Consider the following 17,678-nt stretch of genomic DNA (forward strand, 5'->3'; position numbering starts at 1 on the left):
TTAAGTTGGTGCTCCACTTTCGTGCTTGTAAACCTCGAAAAAAAAAAGACACACTGTGCATAGAACGGTGGATACAACTTTGTTTATTCCCATTTATGTCTCTTTTAGCTCTTTATAGGCGACAGCTTAACAGTCTTGTTTAGTAGACGCACACAGAATTAGCCGCATGGAAGCAAATGAGTGAGTTGGTTCGTATTTCCGCGATCTGGGCTTGAGGCAGGTGCCCGCCTGCCAACGGCTCTTGTTTTCGAACATCGCAAAGCCTTCGGGTGCCATCTCGACCGCCCGGATGCAAGAGGCCCATGGACGGCTTTCAAAGAAGCTCGCGTTCCTTTCCGCCTGTAGGCATTCGAGTACAAAGGCGGCAGCACTTGTAGACCTCGGGATACGTCACCTTTTAACTGAAGAAACATGACCAAACAAAACTGCGAACACGCTAGCTCGGAGTTGTAAGGAAGGGAAAAAAAAGCACCTACACGCGCTGCGAACAAAACGTATGGACTGCCGTTTCATCGTGTCTGTCTTGGGCCATATGTGGTCACCATGAGGAGAAAAGAAGAGGCAAGAGGAAAACAGCACGTGGGGACAATTTGGCTCCAAAGAATGGAACTCGAAAAGGACAGATGGAAACAAGCGGCAATTCTGAAGCACCAACGAACATGGCCGATTCTAGCGACGCCGGCATTTACTTTATGGAAGCATGCGTCACTTGCGACGACGAGTACCTTCGGCTCCAGTCCATAATTTCTTCCCAAAGAACCCTCCTCTTTATTGCGAAAATCTTTCGTTTTAGTATCCCAAACAAGTGGACGCTGCACAACTTGAGAGATGAACAGCTCGTTGAAAACCGCGCGAGACATTGCAAACTGACAGCGTACGTCGTCTGCTACAAATGCCGTCTGCTAGAACCGTGTGCTCGAGCGGGCGAGTTCCCCGGTTCCCCGCAACGTCACTGCTCAAGGCACTCCGCCATTGGTTGTCGCTCTCGGCGCTCGCGAATTTTTCCAAATATTGCGATCGCGATCGCAGCCGCGCGCCGCTCAGGAGCCTGGTATTAGGAAAGGAGGCTTGCTGACGCGACAGGTGCCGCGCCGTTCCTGGCCCAAAATCGCTTGCGTGTGAAACAGGCTTTACGCCGAGGGAAGACGAGGCACGCCGACGCTCAACGCAGGAACGGGCGCTTAGGAGCTTCGCTCTAAAACACACACACACACAGAAGGAATTCCCAGTACCAAACTTTCTGAACCACTACTAGGAACTGTGGTGCCTCCGTTTCTGAGACTTGACGCCACCTTTCGTGGACAATAATAATTAAAGAAAGAACTGGAAAGAAAGGAGAAATATTATTGCAATATTTTAACGCCTTCTGTATACTAAGCTAAGAAGAAAACAGCGTAGCTTGCTAAAAAATCTGAACGATAACATGACTACGCTTTCTTGTGCGCAGGCCATGTTTCACCTGGACTTTCAGACAGGTTGCTCAGTCACCATCCCGTTTGGACAGCAAATAGACTGCGTCTTTGTTCCCTTCGATGCTGTCTTCACGTACCTGCCTTCCTTGCCGGCTTCGCCAGCATTGAGTGATATTTAAGACTGTCCGCTTAGCTATCTTTTTGCTGTCTACGCTGACAATTGAAACACACCATGTGCGAGTGCAGCTTCCTGAGAATGACCGGTGGCTGCGAGACATGGGTTGCGCTGTACGCCAGAGGCTCCTTTCAACGTGGAACCGATCTCTTGGCTAAAAACACATTTGCCGCAAAGAGGAACCGCACATTAAGGAAGACGCATTGGCCATGGCACGGGCATTACCAACATATTTATTTCGGGCGCAGATCAATAAATAAATAGACATAAACGTGCATTCGCAGGCTGATCACAATAGCTGGCACAACCAGCGGTCGAACAATCAAGCGTGTCGATGCGGTTTTCTTTCTACCGCTGCTGTTGCTCTGCCGTAAAAGAGCGCGCTAGCTGGCGGCATTCTGTGGCTTGTCGGGCGACGTCGGACACAGGTAGACACTCGGAGGCGTCAGGACGGTATGGAAGGAGCGTGTCGATGGTATGCGTAGGCTCGCGGCCATACAGGAGGAAGAAAGGTGAAAATCCCGTAGTGGCCTGGATCGCGGTGTTGTACGCGAACGTGATGAATGGAAGGATGCGGTCCCAGTTACCATGATCAGATGCCACGTACATAGAGAGCATATCACCAAGTGTGCGGTTAAATCGCTCTGTGAGCCCGCTAGTCTGTGGATGGTATGCCGTGCTTGTCCGATGAATAATATGGCATTCGGAAAGCAAACTTTCGACGACTTCTGAGAGGAAGGCGTGACCTCGATCGCTGAGAAGTTCTCGAGGTGCGCCGTGTCGAAGCACGAAGCGATGTAGGGCGAAAGAGGCTACATCCCGTGCTGTAGCACTTGGTAAAGCAGCAGTTTCGGCGTAGCGTGTCAAATGGTCAACAGCAACTACGATCCACCGATTGCCGTCTGGCGTCATAGGAAGCGGGCCGTATAGGTCGATGCCGACGTGATCGAATGGTGTGGCAGAGCACCGGAGCGGCTGCAAGGCACCAGACGGGCGTAAAGGCGGCGATTTGCGGCGTTGACAGTCAAGACAGCACCGAACAAACTTGTGTACACAATTGTACATGCCGCGCCAGTAGTACCGGCGGCGAATTCGTTCGTACGTCTTGAAGACTCCGGTGTGGCCACACTGCGGATCGTTGTGGAAAGCGGCACATATTTGAGACCTTAAGCTGCGAGGAACCACCAGAAGCCACCGACGACCTTCAGGAGTGTAATTGCGTCGGTGCAGCAGCTGGTCACGAATGGCGAAATGAACTGCTTGGCATCGGAGGGTTCGGGATACAGGGATGGTCGATGATCCAGAAAGATAGTCGAAAAGAGAAGCGATCCACGGGTCACAACGTTGTGCGGTGGCAAAGGAGTCTATGTCGAAAGATGACACGGAATGTGCGGAAGTGGTTCCGGAGGCCGAGTCTGGAGGTAAAGGTGAACGAGACAAGGCGTCTGCGTCGGAGCGTGTGCGTGCGCTGCGGTATACGACGCGAATATCGTACTCCTGGATGCGTAGTGCCCAACGGGCTAGGCGGCCAGTGGGATCTTACAAGTTGGCGAGCCAACAAAGCGCGTGGTGATCTGTGACCAAGTCGAATGGGCGCCCGTACAGGTATGGTCGGAACTTGCCAAGTGCTCATACTAAAGCCAAGCACTCTTTTTCGGTAACGCTGTAATTGGCCTCAGGCTTCGTCTGCGTGCGACTCACATATGCGACTACATATTCGGGGTAGCCGGGCTTTCGTGGGGCGAGGACGGCGCCGAGACCGACCCCGCTGGCATCTGTATGCACTTCAGTTGCAGCTGACGGGTCGAAATGGCGAAGAATATGTGGGGAGGTGAGAAGACGACGCAGCGTAGCAAAGGCGGAGTCACATGCAGGGGACCAGCAGGAGAGGGCGGCGTCACCGCGTAGAAGCTGAGTCAATGGCGCCATGATGGATGCGAAATTCCTAACAAAGCGCCGGAAATATGAGCATAGGCCCACAAAGCTTCGAAGTTCTTTGATCGTCTGAGGCTTTGGAAACTCAGCGACTGCTCGAAGTTTTGCAGGATCGGGTAGAACGCCGTGCTTGGACACAACGTGGCCTAAAATGGTAAGCTCTCGCGCGGCGAAGCGGCATTTCTTGAGGTTGAGTGGAAAGCCAGCGTTCGTTAGACAGGGCAAAACTTGTCTGAGGCGGAGCAGGTGAGTAGGGAAATCAGGCGAGAAAACCACGACATCGTCGAGGTAACACAGACATATAGACCACTTGAGGCCACGCAGCGTGTTGTCCATGAGTCGTTCAAAGGTGGCAGGGGCGTTACAAAGCCCGAAAGGCATATAAGCCGTCATATATAAGCCGTCATAGAATTTCATATAAGCCGTCAGGCGTAATGAATGCGGTTTTCTGGCGATCTGCCGCAGCCATCGGGACCTGCTAGTACCCTGAACGCAAGTCAAGGGACGAGAAGAATTCTGCTCCCTGAAGACTGTCGAGGGCGTCGTCGATGCGCGGCAAAGGATAGACGTCTTTGCGCGTTACCTTATTGAACCGACGGTAGTCGACGCAAAAGCGAATAGACCCGTCCTTCTTGCGAACGAGAACGACAGGAGATGCCCAGGGACTGTGCGAAGGTTGAATAACATCACAGCACAGCATATCTTCGACTTGGGTGGTAATGACATGACGCTCTTCGGCAGAGACGCGGTACAGTCGTTGACGTAACGGCTGATGTGAACCGGTGTCAATGTAGTGCTGCACTTCCGACGTGCGGCCCAGGTGAGGTTGTGAAACGTCGAATGAACTTCTAAATTTGTGCAGGAGATCAAGAAGGTCGGCGTGTTCGGCAGGTGTGAGGGTATCGACGATGGCATTCGAGAACGCATCACTGGACGATTCCTCAAACGCGGAAATCGACGATGGTTGGCCGGAATCGACATCAAAAGAGTCTCCGGGGACGTCAACCAAAGACGAAGAGTCGAGGAGTTCCACGAAGCCAAGGCATTCACCAACGAGCAACGTAATAGGCGCGCAGAGGGGATTGTAAAAGTATATTGACACGTGTACTTATATTTATCGGGCGACCACGTTTCGCCGCCTAACAAATCTTATCGCACAGCGCGGGACGCGCTTGCATGTATCCGAAGTTTCTGGAAAGTTATCGATGCTTCTATCCGCAGTCTGTTGTCGCCGAACCTTGTGTTATCTGATTTATTCGCCTGACGCGAATGGTGTAGAACTTTGTGGAAGGCACGCGGGTCCCAACGATTAGTCTGGAACATTCGACGATTCTGTATAAAAGCCGACGCGCTTGACCCGCTGATCAGAATTCCGACGATCGCCGACTGTGTTCGCCGCTTTCGTTGTGCTATAAGTGTAGCCTGTTTTGTGGGCACAGGTTCGCCCAATAAGATCTAGTTTTGCCTTTCACAGTATTGCTACTGTGTTCTTAACGTCACCACCACGTGACAATATATTGCTGCAGCCGCCAGCCATGTCAAGCGTCGTGAAGGGTAGTGGTAGAGATTTACGGCTCATGAAGACGTCGGACGGTGTGAAGAGGACCGTTGCATCAGCCACGGCATCGCAAGAGACGGGTACGAGGGCGAAGGAGCCACGCGGCGCGGTAAGTTTAGAAGGGCGGTCACAATCTTCGTCCAAGGTTGCGTCACAAGGGGAAAATTCAACTTCGGCGCGTGCGCAGTCGATCACTGCTTTATGACGGGATAAGAAGTCCCATCCGAGGATGACGTCATGTGAGCAGGTGGGAAGAAGAAAACAAAACAATTATGGGGTTTTACGTGCCAAAACCACTGTCTGATTATAAGGCACGCCGTAGTGGAGGACTCCGGAAATTTCGACCACCTGGGGTTCTTTAACGTGCGCCTAAATCTAAGCACACCGGTGTTTTCGCATTTCGCCCCCATCGAAATGCGGCCGCCGTGGCCGGGATTCGATCCCGCGACCTCGTGCTCAGCAGCCCAACACCATAGCCACTGAGCAACCACGGCTGGTGGGAAGAACAACACATTCGACGATGTAAACAATGCCGTGAATAAGCACACGTACAGTACAGGCTGCGTGCGGAGTGACGTGCTGCGCGCTTGCCGTACGAAGAGACAGTCCAGAAAGCGGCGTGGTCACCTTGCGCAGCGAACGGCACAGTTTGGCGGGTATCATCCCCCCGTCAGCAGCGAGACTGACTGGACAGCCTGGCTCAGTCCCGGGGACGTCGACGGACAACTTGAACTGGTGGACTGGGCGGAAAAGGCCAAGCAGGCCCAGGGACTTACTTGAGCCCAAACCCTCAGCCACGTCCCTCTTTACCCTTCCCCCTTTCAATAAAGTTTATCACCACCACCATCACAGAAACGGCTGCGCCGGTATCAAGACCGAATGCAGGAATACTTTCTACACAAATTTTGACCACGTTAGTAGGAGAGGCGCGAGGACTTAGACAGTTCGAATGGGGCGCAGTTCTTGCCTCTTGAACTGCGACGTTCAGTTTTCCTGGTCAGGTGGTGCGGGTCGCCGACTCATTGGGGAGAGCGAGCGTCGGCGAGGGGATGGCGAGCGACGCGAAGGAAATTCTGGGATGTCAGCACGAGCGTACGGTTGGGGGGAAGGAGCGGCGTATTGGCGAAATGACTGGCTGCCGTACTGGAAGGGCTGAGAGGCGTCGCCGAACGCTTGAGGGCGACGGCGGCAATATCGGGCGACGTGTCCGGGAGTGCAGCAAGAATAACAGATGGGACGATTGTCAGGTGTCCTCCAAGGATTAGCTCGCGGTGCGGTCCAAGATGCAGCATGGGCTTCCGGTGGCACCGGTTGGGACTGGGTCGCGAACGACGAAGGTGGAGGCCTGCGTACTGCCTGCGCGTACGTAAGAGGCGCGGCCACAGGCAGGACTGGCTGCGCATAGGTGAGAGGCGTGGCGACAGGCTGCACTGCCAGCGCAGAGTTGAGATTCGCGGCTGCAGGCGGATTATGGTGTGTGGAAGGGACAACTTGAGTGACCTCTTCGGAAATGAGGGTGCGGAGCGTGTTTGGAAGACGGGAGGGGGGCTGCTGAGTAAAGGGGACTAAAGAAAGTTGGCGGGCAACTTCCTCACGCACGAAGTCCTTGACCCGCTGAAAGAATGAGGATGGGTCGTACATATTGTCAAGGCTCGCCAACAAGTCGTCGCTTCCCAGAGCACGCCGAGTCGAAGCGCGTTGCTTCCTTAGTTCATCGTAACTTTGGCATAGGCTGGCGACTTCAGACACAGTGCGTGGATTCCTGGCTAGGAGCATCTGGAATGCGCCGTCATCGATGCCTTTCAGTATATGGCGAATTCGCTCAACTTCGGGCATTGCGGCGTTGACTCGTTTACAAAGGTCCACGACGTCTTCAATGTAGCTCGTGAACGTTTCTGCCGTCTGCTGTGCTCGGGCGCGCAAGCGTTGTTCGGCACGCAGCTTGCGAACAGCGTGTCGGCCGAACACTTCCGTAAAGGTTGTCTTAAAGACTGATCATGTGGGTACGTCACTTTTGTGGTTGTGAAACCAGAGTTGGGCAACACCAGCCAGATAAAAGATGACGTGGGTTAACTTGGCTGGATCATCCCACTTGTTGTGCGCGCTCACCCGTTCATATGACGCAAACCAGTCTTCGACGTCTTCGTCGTCTGCACCGCTGAAGATCTTGGGGTCCCGTTGTCGTGGAAGGCCGGTGCAGGTGACGGACTGTGGCGTCGGCGCCGTTTGGGATGAGCTGTCGGTCATGGCGGACGGTAGCGTTCTCGATCGCAGCTCCTGGGTTTCAAGCGACGGAGTTTGAGTACCAGCACCTCCACCAATTGAGAAGAGGTTTATTGGCGGCTCCTAATGCAAAGGCACAGCGATAGGAAACGGCGAGTCAGCCCGAAGCACGGTCCAAAAAGGACGCCAGCAATCAACAGCGCGAGCCGAAACCGAGCCGCGCGTTGGCGATGCGGGTGTGCCGCGACGCGCGTCTTCTTCTTCACACTGCAGGCGAAATATAAGGAATTGCAGGTCGCTTTTCGCTTTTAAAATTAACTTTGGACAATTCCTTCCTTCTTGCATGACGAATAAAGGGCAGCGAAACCTTCGAGGCAATGTCTGCTATTATCGGCATGAGTGCTTCATTTCGTTTGTTTAGTGCCGCAGTGCCCATAGCAAGGCGAACATTGGTGGCTCTGAGTAAGGAACTACGCGTCGCGAATACGCGAGTGAAAGTTACTGATTAAACTTCTAAACCCAAAACATTGTCGCGGGAGAAGATCTCGCATGTTCATTCTGTCATCGACCAGGCACAACTTCTTGACTAACTGGTATTCACCTGAACAGGGCATCATTTCTTCGCGCCTCTTTGCAGCTGCATGACATGCTTTAATGCATGCTGTATTTTACTTTTGTGCCTACCACTACACAGACATTCGACAGCGTGACGGTGCTATTCAGCGAGCTGGTCAACTTTCCTATGGCGTGCCGGCATCTGAGCCCCATGCAAGTCGTCAGCTGGGTGAACGCAACATTTTCTCTCTTCGACTTGATCACGGATCGCTACCACGTCTTCAAGGTGCGTCTACCTTGAATGCTAAAGAAGGTACAAAATGAAGAATGGTAGTAATGCTGAACACCCATTGCGAAAAAGCGATTACAACCTTTCGTACGTGTTCAACAAGAGGGCTTGCATTCGTCAAGGACTTGACAAAGACAATTTCGCTGCACGAAGGAAGACAATTTCGCCGCCTTCGTTATCCTTTTGTTCTCGCCAGTAATACAATGCAGCATAGCATTTCTCTAAGTTCTTAGCACTGTAAATGACCAAACTGAACGCCCAGAGCTTTTCTCTGTCACTACTTACCTGACGATGTGCTTCTCATTGCTTAAAAATCTATGGGATGCTAGATAATTAATGCGGACCTATACCCAGCCGTTAAAAAAATAATCAGTGCATCAACATTCGGCGTTTCCATGTGGTCTACTACCAAAATTATGACTAGCACGATAAATGCTGCTTAGCTTCTGTACGTAGTCTATAAGCGGCGCAGTCACTATGACATGACAGTTAATTAGACCATAAGAACGTGCTGTGCTGCCTGCTTACAGCTATCACCGATCTTTCACAGGTGGAAACTGTTGGCCAAGTTTACATGCTCGTGAGCGGTGCGCCTGAACGACGAGAAGACCATGCCGAACAGGTCTGCGCAGCAGCGCTGGAAATGCTGTTCTCGTTCCAGGGAAAGCGACAACCCTTTGACCAGCAAGGCACGTTCCTGAGGCTCGGTAAGATGTGCGCGCCACTTTTTTGTGCGCCTTGCCACGGAGCCAATGAGAGGAGGCTGGAATGCGCAACAAGAACGACAACAGCAAAACAAATCAGTTAGAAACCACACAGGTGCAATAAAATATCTGTTCTTTATTAAAGGAAACAAGCAAAAAATATTTAGGGCTATTTGATTTCTCAACCAAAACAGGTTATCGTAGAAGCTGCATCAGCTGAGCGCCATAGGAACAATGGATGTAGTCAAAAAAGAAAGAAACATAATTGCAGAAATTCAGAGAATCCCCTCCTAAGGCCCAGCATCCTTTGACTCGGCTCGTACTTTTCTTTCCCTATGTTTAGCCTGGTTTGTTCTCTTCTTTCCCTGTTTGGCCCACCGCTAATTTCAAGTCGGTCCACCCCCAAATTTAGTTGACTCACCCCACATTTCAAGTTGGCCCACCCCCGAATTTAGGTGGACCCACCCCCAAATCACCTCCAAATTTAGGATGGCCCACCCCCAAATTTAGGTTGACTCACCCCAAATTTCAAATCGGCCCAGCTCCGAATTTAGGTTGACTCACCCCCATATCACCCCCAAATTTAGAATGGCCCACCCCCAAATTTAGGTTGACTCACTCTAAAATTCAAGTTGGTCCACCCCAACCCCATGTGTTTTCTATGGAGCCCTATGTATTCCTTTGGGAAAGGTATCACGCATCTTGCGTTACAGACAGGATTTTGCCCGATTTTGCTTCCAAAATTGCCGGGGTACTCGCCAAAGAATGCTACGTATTAAAAATTGTACACAAGCCATCGACCATGACTGTCGATGTAAGCGAATAGACGAACGCCTCTAGAAACCTATCCGCTTTATTGTAGGTAGGATGCGCTTGAAGGCGTATATTTGTTGCAGTGAGGACATTTCGTAGTGTTTGTTGTTTCATTGCGAAATGCTGCAGACAGTGGGACCATATTCACGTGAATGCCCTTACAGTAGCACCGTTCGTAAGAGCAGATCCCAGCCAGTCGTGATGTTGAACATATTATTGCGAAACTTAACACTTATGAATGAAATTTATGAACACTTATGAATGAAAAGCTTTGTCAAGTCAGCCTCAGAATCGTTAACCTGCACACCTACAGCGGTAGAATAGGTGGCTATACTTGCAAACCAATTCGTCATATGCGTGCTGTCTCGGGCAGCGCGGCGAGCGCCGGCGTGGAAGGGGACTGGCATCGTGCCGCCGGAGCCCTCGCCGCAGGTGTAGTGGGCGGCAGGGTAAGAGAGGGCCGCTGTCGTTCCCGCGCTCTTCAGCACAGCATCGCCCCACAGCTCTCGCGCCACAACGTCTGAACGAGCTCGTTGGCGTTCGTCGATGAATGCGCCCAGATAGTCTGCGGCGCGAGAGGACGTGCCCTTAGCGGAAAAACTCCGGTTGCGAAAACTGGAGAAAGTTATTCGCTTTAAAACGGAACAATGAGCCAAGTAAATCAATTCATTTATATTCAAGAAATTGTGCGTTTGAAGGCGCGTATTTGTGGCGGTGAGGATATTTATCAAGGCTTGGTAGTGTTTGTTTCGTTGCATGATAGAGCCGGCGGCCGGCACAGCTGTAGTGGTAGTGCAGATGCCTATACGCATGCGCCGACTCAATACACAGGGTATTCGGGATAACATTGACACTTGTAGGTGAGAGACCGAAAAGAGGCCGCAACTTCAGCAAAACGGAATTTATTGGGCACTTGCAAAAAGCACATAAAGCTGTAAGATGGCGAAGGGAAATCACTGAAAGAAGCCACCCTCAGCATCCACGACTTCCTTAAGGCGGCTCCGCAATCTGTCAGACACGACCTTCACGGTGTCCCGAGGGAGAGACGCACCTTGTCGATCAGCTGGGTCTTTCTGCTACTGCCATTTCTGTTGGCTATCTGCTCATTCGAGCCTCACCTACAATGATTAATAGGATTGCAATCAGGGCAGTTAGAGGGCCAGATGTTGGGACTGGTGGAATCGTAAAAATTCTCGGACAACCACTTCTGAGTTTTCCATGTGGTATGGCAGGAAGCCTCTTGCTGCCACACGTAGGATCGTCCGGCAGCCCCTTTTTCCCCTAAGGCTTCACAGCACTGTACAGCAGCTCCACATACCCATTCGAATTGAGCCTTAGTCCCTGTGGAAAGACGTGTGGGGGCATCTCATTACCCTCACTGAAGACACATCCAAACAGTATCATTCTTTGGGAAAATATGGTTTTCTTGACGCACACATATATAACATCATATTCGACCATGGCTTCATAGTCTGTATTGCACCTCTGAACTTCATGCTGTATTGCTAGAACGATGTTTAATGTGCATTGAGCAGCTATCTTGATTGCGCAATTTGGCCGCCCGGCACAAATAATAATTATTCAGGTAACTCTTTCATAATATTTCGCTGGATTTCTCGTGTTCATTGCAGTTCTGTTTGATTTTATGGGTTTATTATCAGAAGCAAGAAATAATAATTTTATGTAAATAAAAGCAATATATTGACCATGGACATTTCTATCTAATATACCAACTGTCAAATTTACTCCGAACACCCGGAATGTGTGCTGTCCTGCGTTGAGCCATGTCGAGCTTCGACGCAGTTTCCGTAACGCGGAAGTGTGCGGTCTGCGGGAGACCTCGAAAAAATAATGCCCTCCTGTGGTTAAAAAAGAAGAAAAATAACCGACAACATTATAAAAAGGGGAAATACGAAGATGTGCCTACACTTTGTGGCTGCATGTCACAGACAGCAAACAGGTAAACTTTTACAAGGAGATGTCATGCCGTGAACTCCATGAACTAGGTATGCAGAGAGACAGGGCCAATAACCGTGACAATGGCCCAACGACGACTATAGCATGACGTGACGTTTGACGTCTCAGAGGTCCCTCTCTCTCGGGGATCTGCTGATTCAGAAATGTGGCCTGTTACCACGTTGCAGTCCCCTGCACCACCAGGCGCTTCAATATCGCAAAATGTTGCCTCGCTGCTTGCCTCCGTCGCCTAGCGGAAGCATGAAGCATGGTTCGACTGCCCCGTCAATGTAGTTATTAGACAGTTTAGACCCACGTACGCAGCGCGTGAGGTCGTGCGCACGTAGCGAAGCGCGCAATAGTTGGTCGGACGAAAACGTTGAGAGCGGGATTGCTGACTAGCACGGGCAGGAGCCGGCAGCTCTAGCGGCAGTGGAGCGCTACCGATCCGAAAGGTCGTTAACAATACTCGCCGACTCGCAAGCTACGTGTCGGAATTACATGAACGGCAGAATAAGATGCAGAGCGCTTCACATCCTCCGCTCCTGCAGGGCTAACAACAAAGTCAGGCGTACAATTTTCTGGGTACCGGGACACGCTGGAATAGAAGGGAACCTAATGACGGACAAGGCAGCTCGAGAGCACACAAACCGACCGGCCACAAGCACCGACCCTGAGGAACCCATACCAGTCAACCCAAGCTACTCAGACATTCTGAATTACTATAAGGGGGTCCGAATCAAATACCCTCCACCCCACAACAGCCTAAATCGGCATGAAGCAACCTCTTGGAGGAGGCTGCAAACAGGAACATACCCAAATCTAAACACATTAAACAAGATGTTTCCCACCCAGTAAGGAGACATTTGCCCCTGGTGCGGCGCCGAGCCCACCTTGTATCACATTACATGGGGATGCGTTCACAATCAACAATTCCTTCAAATAAAAGACCCGGGTGCGGAGCAGTGGGAGAGGGTGCTCTCCAGCAGCGACCCGAAAGTCCAGCATGGACTAGTAAGGCACGCTCACCGAGTAGCCACCCTCAGTGGTGCCCTGGAATAGGGGCGTCGACCCTGTGCAGATGGGGAAGAAGACCGTGAAGACGGCCGACCACATCTGCGACCGCTCATCATCATCATCATCAGCCTGGTTACGCCCACTGCAGGGCAAAGGCCTCTCCCATACTTCTCCAACAACCCCGGTCATGTACTAATTGTGGCCATGTTGTCCCTGCAAACTTCTTAATCTCATCCGCCCATCTAACTTTCTGCCGCCCTCTGCTACGCTTTCCTTCCCTTGGAATCCATTCCGTAACTCTTAATGACCATCGGTTATCTTCCCGCCTCATTACGTGTCCTGCCCATGCCCATTTCTTTTTCTTGATTTCAACTAAGATATCATTAACTCGCGTTTGTTCCCTCACCCAATCTGCTCTTTTCTTATCCCTTAATGTTACACCTATCATTCTTCTTTCCATAGCTCGTTGCGTCGTCCTCAATTTAAGTAGAGCCCTTTTCGTAAGCCTCCAGGTTTCTGCCCCGTACGTGAGTACTGGTAAGACACAGCTGTTATAAACTTTCCTCTTGAGGGATAATGGCAACCTGCTGTTCATGATCTGAGAATGCCTGCCAAACGCACCCCAGCCCATTCTTATTCTTCTGATTATTTCAGTCTCATGATCCGGATCCGCAGTCACTACCTGTCCTAAGTAGATGTATTCCCTTACCACTTCCAGTGCCTCACTACCTATTGTAAACTGCTGTTCCCTTCCGAGACTGTTAAACATTACTTTAGTTTTCTGCAGATTAATTTTTAGACCCACCCTTCGGCTTTGCTTCTCCAGGTCAGTGAGCATGCATTGCAGTTGGTCCCCTGAGTTACTAAGCAAGGCAATATCATCAGCGAATCGCAAGTTACTAAGGTATTCTCCATTAACTCTTATCCCCAATTCTTCCCAATCCAGGTCTCTGAATACCCCCTGTAAACACGCTGTGAATAGCATCGGAGAGATCGTATCTCCCTGCCTGACGCCTTTCTTTATTGGGATTTTGTTGCTTTCTTTATGGAGGACTACGGTGGCTGTGGAGCCGCTATAGATATCTTTCAGTATTTTTACATACGGCTCGTCTACACCCTTATTTCGCAATGCCTCCATGACTGCTGAGGTTTCGACTGAATCAAACGCTTTCTCGTAATCAATGAAAGCTATATATAAAGGTTGGTTATATTCCGCACATTTTTCTATCACCTGATTGATAGTGTGAATATGGTCTATTGTTGAGTAGCCTTTACGGAATCCTGCCTGGTCCTTTGGTTGACGGAAGTCTAAGGTGTTCCTGATTCTATTTGCAATTACCTTAGTAAATACTTTGTAGGCAACGGACAGTGAACTGATCGGTCTATAATTTTTCAAGTCTTTGGCGTCCCCTTTCTTATGGATTAGGATTATGTTAGCGTTTTTCCAAGATTCCGGTACGCTCGAAGTCCTGAGGCATTGCGTATACAGGGTGGCCAGTTTCTCTAGAACAATCTGCCCACCATCCTTCAACAAATCTGCTGTTACCTGATCCTCCCCAGCTGCCTTCCCCCTTTGCATAGCTCCCAAGGCTTTCTTTACTTCTTCCGGTGTTACCTGTGGGATTTCGAATTCCTCTAGACTATTCTCTCTTCCATTATCGTCGTGGGTGCCACTGGTACTGTATAAATCTCTATAGAACTCCTCAGCCACTTGAACTATCTCATCCATATTAGTAATGATATTGCCGGCTTTGTCTCTTAACGCATACATCTGATTCTTGCCAATTCCTAGTTTCTTCTTCACTGCTTTTAGGCTTCCTCCGTTCCTGAGAGCATGTTCAATTTTATCCATATTATACTTCCTTATGTCAGCTGTCTTACGCTTGTTGATTAACTTCGAAAGTTCTGCCAGTTCTATTCTAGCTGTAGGGTTAGAGGCTTTCATACATTGGCGTTTCTTGATCAGATCTTTCGTCTCCTGCGATAGCTTACTGGTATCCTGCCTAACGGAGTTACCACCCACTTCTATTGCACACTCCTTAATGATGCCCACAAGATTGTCGTTCATTGCTTCAACACTAAGGTCCTCTTCCTGAGTTAAAGCCGAATACCTGTTCTGTAGCTTGATCTGGAATTCCTCTATTCTCCCTCTTACCGCTAACTCATTGATCGGCTTCTTATGCACCAGTTTCTTCCGTTCCCTCCTCAGGTCTAGGCTAATTCGAGTTCTTACCATCCTATGGTCACTGCAGCGCACCTTGCTGAGCACGTCCACATCTTGTATGATGCCAGGGTTAGCGCAGAGTATGAGGTCTATTTCATTTCTAGTCTCGCCGTTCGGGCTCCTCCATGTCCACTTTCGGCTATCTCGCTTGCGGAAGAAGGTATTCATTATCCGCATATTATTCTGTTCCGCAAACTCTACTAATAACTCTCCCCTGCTATTCCTAGTGCCTATGCCATATTCCCCCACTGCCTTGTCTCCAGCCTGCTTCTTGCCTACCTTGGCATTGAAGTCGCCCATCAGTATACTGTATTTTGTTTTGACTTTACCCATCGCCGATTCCACGTCTTCATAGAAGCTTTCGACTTCCTGGTCATCATGACTGGATGTAGGGGCGTAGACCTGTATAACCTTCATTTTGTACCTCTTATTAAGTTTCACAACAAGACCTGCCACCCTCTCGTTAATGCTATAGAATTCCTGTATGTTACCAGCTATGTTCTTATTGATCAGGAATCCGACTCCTAGTTCTCGTCTCTCCGGTAAGCCCCGGTAGCACAGGACGTGCCCGCTTTTTAGCACTGTATATGCTTCTTTTGGCCTCCTAACTTCACTGAGCCCTATTATATCCCATTTACTGCCCTCTAATTCCTCCAATAGCACTGCTAGACTCGCCTCACTAGATAACGTTCTAACGTTAAACGTTGCCAGGTTCATATTCCAATGGCGGCCTGTCCGGAGCCAGGGATTCTTAGCACCCTCTGCAGCGTCGCAGGTCTGACCGCCGCCGTGGTCAGTTGCTTCGCAGCTGCTGGGGACTGAGGGCCGGGGTTTGATTGTTGCGTTCATATAGGAGGTTGTGGCCAAGTACTGCACCAGGGTGGCCAATCCTGCTCTGGTGAGGGAGTGTGTTACCGGTTCTGGTCACCGGGATCAGGCCACATTCCAGGCCTGTTTATGCAATTTTATCAACACGCGGCCGCTAATTCCTAACCAATTAGAGCAAATAAAGTTTTTCCTCCTCCTCCTCCTACTGAGCGCCGCCATATGCCAACTTCTGAAACTGTGTAGCCAGTATCAGCCGCCGCGAAGTCAAACCACAAACCAGAGTCATTTCTTCGGGAAGAGCCATACAGTTTCCCTACAATATTCTAAAGGGAACTCTGGCGCTGCAGTCGTTGACCCACCATGCGAATGATGGGAAGCACATGGATTTGTCTGATGTTCGTGCTTGTGGATTCAGACGTTCTTGTGGCTTTGTATATTAGGCTTTGTACGCCTCCATTTTCGTAAGTTTTAGAGCAATCTATACTCTTTGAAGTGCAGAAGACGCTGCTAACACGCACAATCGCTACTAATTGTACCGATTGAGCTTGTCGAGGTAGCAAAATCGAAACGTGCCAAGCCTCTCAAGGCATTGGCATGCCCGCGATAAATTCATAAGGGCGTTTCACGTCGCCTGGCGATGCATGCGTCCGTGGCTTAACGGTTTCAATATCAGGCATTTGTGCTACAGGTCTTGTGCTCGAGTCCTGCCGTCGGACAATTTCGACAATGTCTATTTAATTATTTATTACGCAGTAAATTGTCGAAAGTGACGAGTTTACAAAGTCGCAAACCCGATTGAAGCCAGACAGACGAAGTTTAGGCAAATCCATGTACTTCCCATAATTCCGATGCTGGCGCAACCGCTCCCGTTGCATGTCCCATAGACAATAGCGCCAGAGTTCCTGTATAGTAATTATTGTGTGAAACGCTATGGCAAGAGCCATATCGAAAAATGTGCTCTCGTGGACACGCGAGCACATCCCGCAGCGCCCACAGCGGACGCTATGCAGCTTTTGAAAAGATGTGGGCGCACGCAAGAAGCCGTGCGTGCTCCTGGATACTGCGCATGCGCACTCTCGCCTCCTCGGGCTTCCTGCGTACGCAGAGCTGTTGCGGACGCCAAACGAAAACTGTCTATTGCTCTTCTTTAACTGCATTTATTTATTTTTTTCATTTCCCCAAGTATACTGTTATATACTTAAAACGAGTTTTTTACGCAGTCTGTGGTGCCGTGTACATCGCGTTGTATGATGATCTGGCCTAAGGTAATTGTTTTCATCATAAGTATCCTTTTCTCTCGTAATTGCATGTATTTTTTCCCAACGCCTTCTGGAAACTGTATGCAGTAACGTTTAGGTTAGGTCCTGTAACGGTCTGGCCTAACACAATTGCTGTATTTTTCGTCTAATCAAGCAGTGCTTGTACGAGCTACGGTTTGTAAATATGTGTTCCTACATATTGTGGTGCGCTGGAGCACTTCGCAAAATCACGGAAGTACCAGGCTGAAATGGGAAAGACTGCAGCTTGTTATACGCTAGGACACACCTCTTTCCTCGGGGCTATTTTTTGTCTGAGATACTGCAAGGACTGGCCTGCTAGATTATTTAAGTTGCCTAGCAGCATTTCGTTCTGAATAATGTAATTAGCGCGTAACTGGCTAAAGATTAAAAGTTAAGGAAGCAGTGAGAGAAGAAATTTTATAAAATGATTTCTTTAAAAAAAGTTGTCTTCTATAATTTGTTGATCACGTGTTATCTAACATATCACCATCGCCTTGCTCCGGGGTTATTAATACTGACATAACCGATCATTTTCCTGTTTTTCTTACATTTAACAATGAAATACATGAGAACGATAATAGCTACTTTACTTCCGTATTTAGTGCACATACCTTTATTGAAGCCATCAGTGAGACTGATTGGTCGCCAATTAATTCGATGTCTGATTCCGAAGAAGCACTAAACAAATTCTGCACTTTATTTTTATGGG

At 49.7% G+C, this 17,678-nt stretch overlaps 1 protein-coding gene across 1 annotated transcript in view; it reads left to right on the forward strand.

Annotated features, from left to right (window-relative positions):
* LOC126548004 (soluble guanylate cyclase 88E-like) overlaps nucleotides 1–17,678 on the forward strand; it is a 215,781-nt gene that overhangs the window by 107,963 nt on the left and 90,140 nt on the right. The window contains exons 8-9 of the mRNA XM_050196075.3: nucleotides 7,998–8,144; nucleotides 8,698–8,854. Of these exons, the coding sequence (XP_050052032.1) occupies nucleotides 7,998–8,144; nucleotides 8,698–8,854 (304 nt within the window). The remainder of the gene's footprint in view (nucleotides 1–7,997; nucleotides 8,145–8,697; nucleotides 8,855–17,678) is intronic.

Source organism: Dermacentor andersoni, chromosome 1 (assembly GCF_023375885.2).
Source record: "Dermacentor andersoni chromosome 1, qqDerAnde1_hic_scaffold, whole genome shotgun sequence".
NCBI lineage: Eukaryota > Metazoa > Arthropoda > Arachnida > Ixodida > Ixodidae > Dermacentor > Dermacentor andersoni.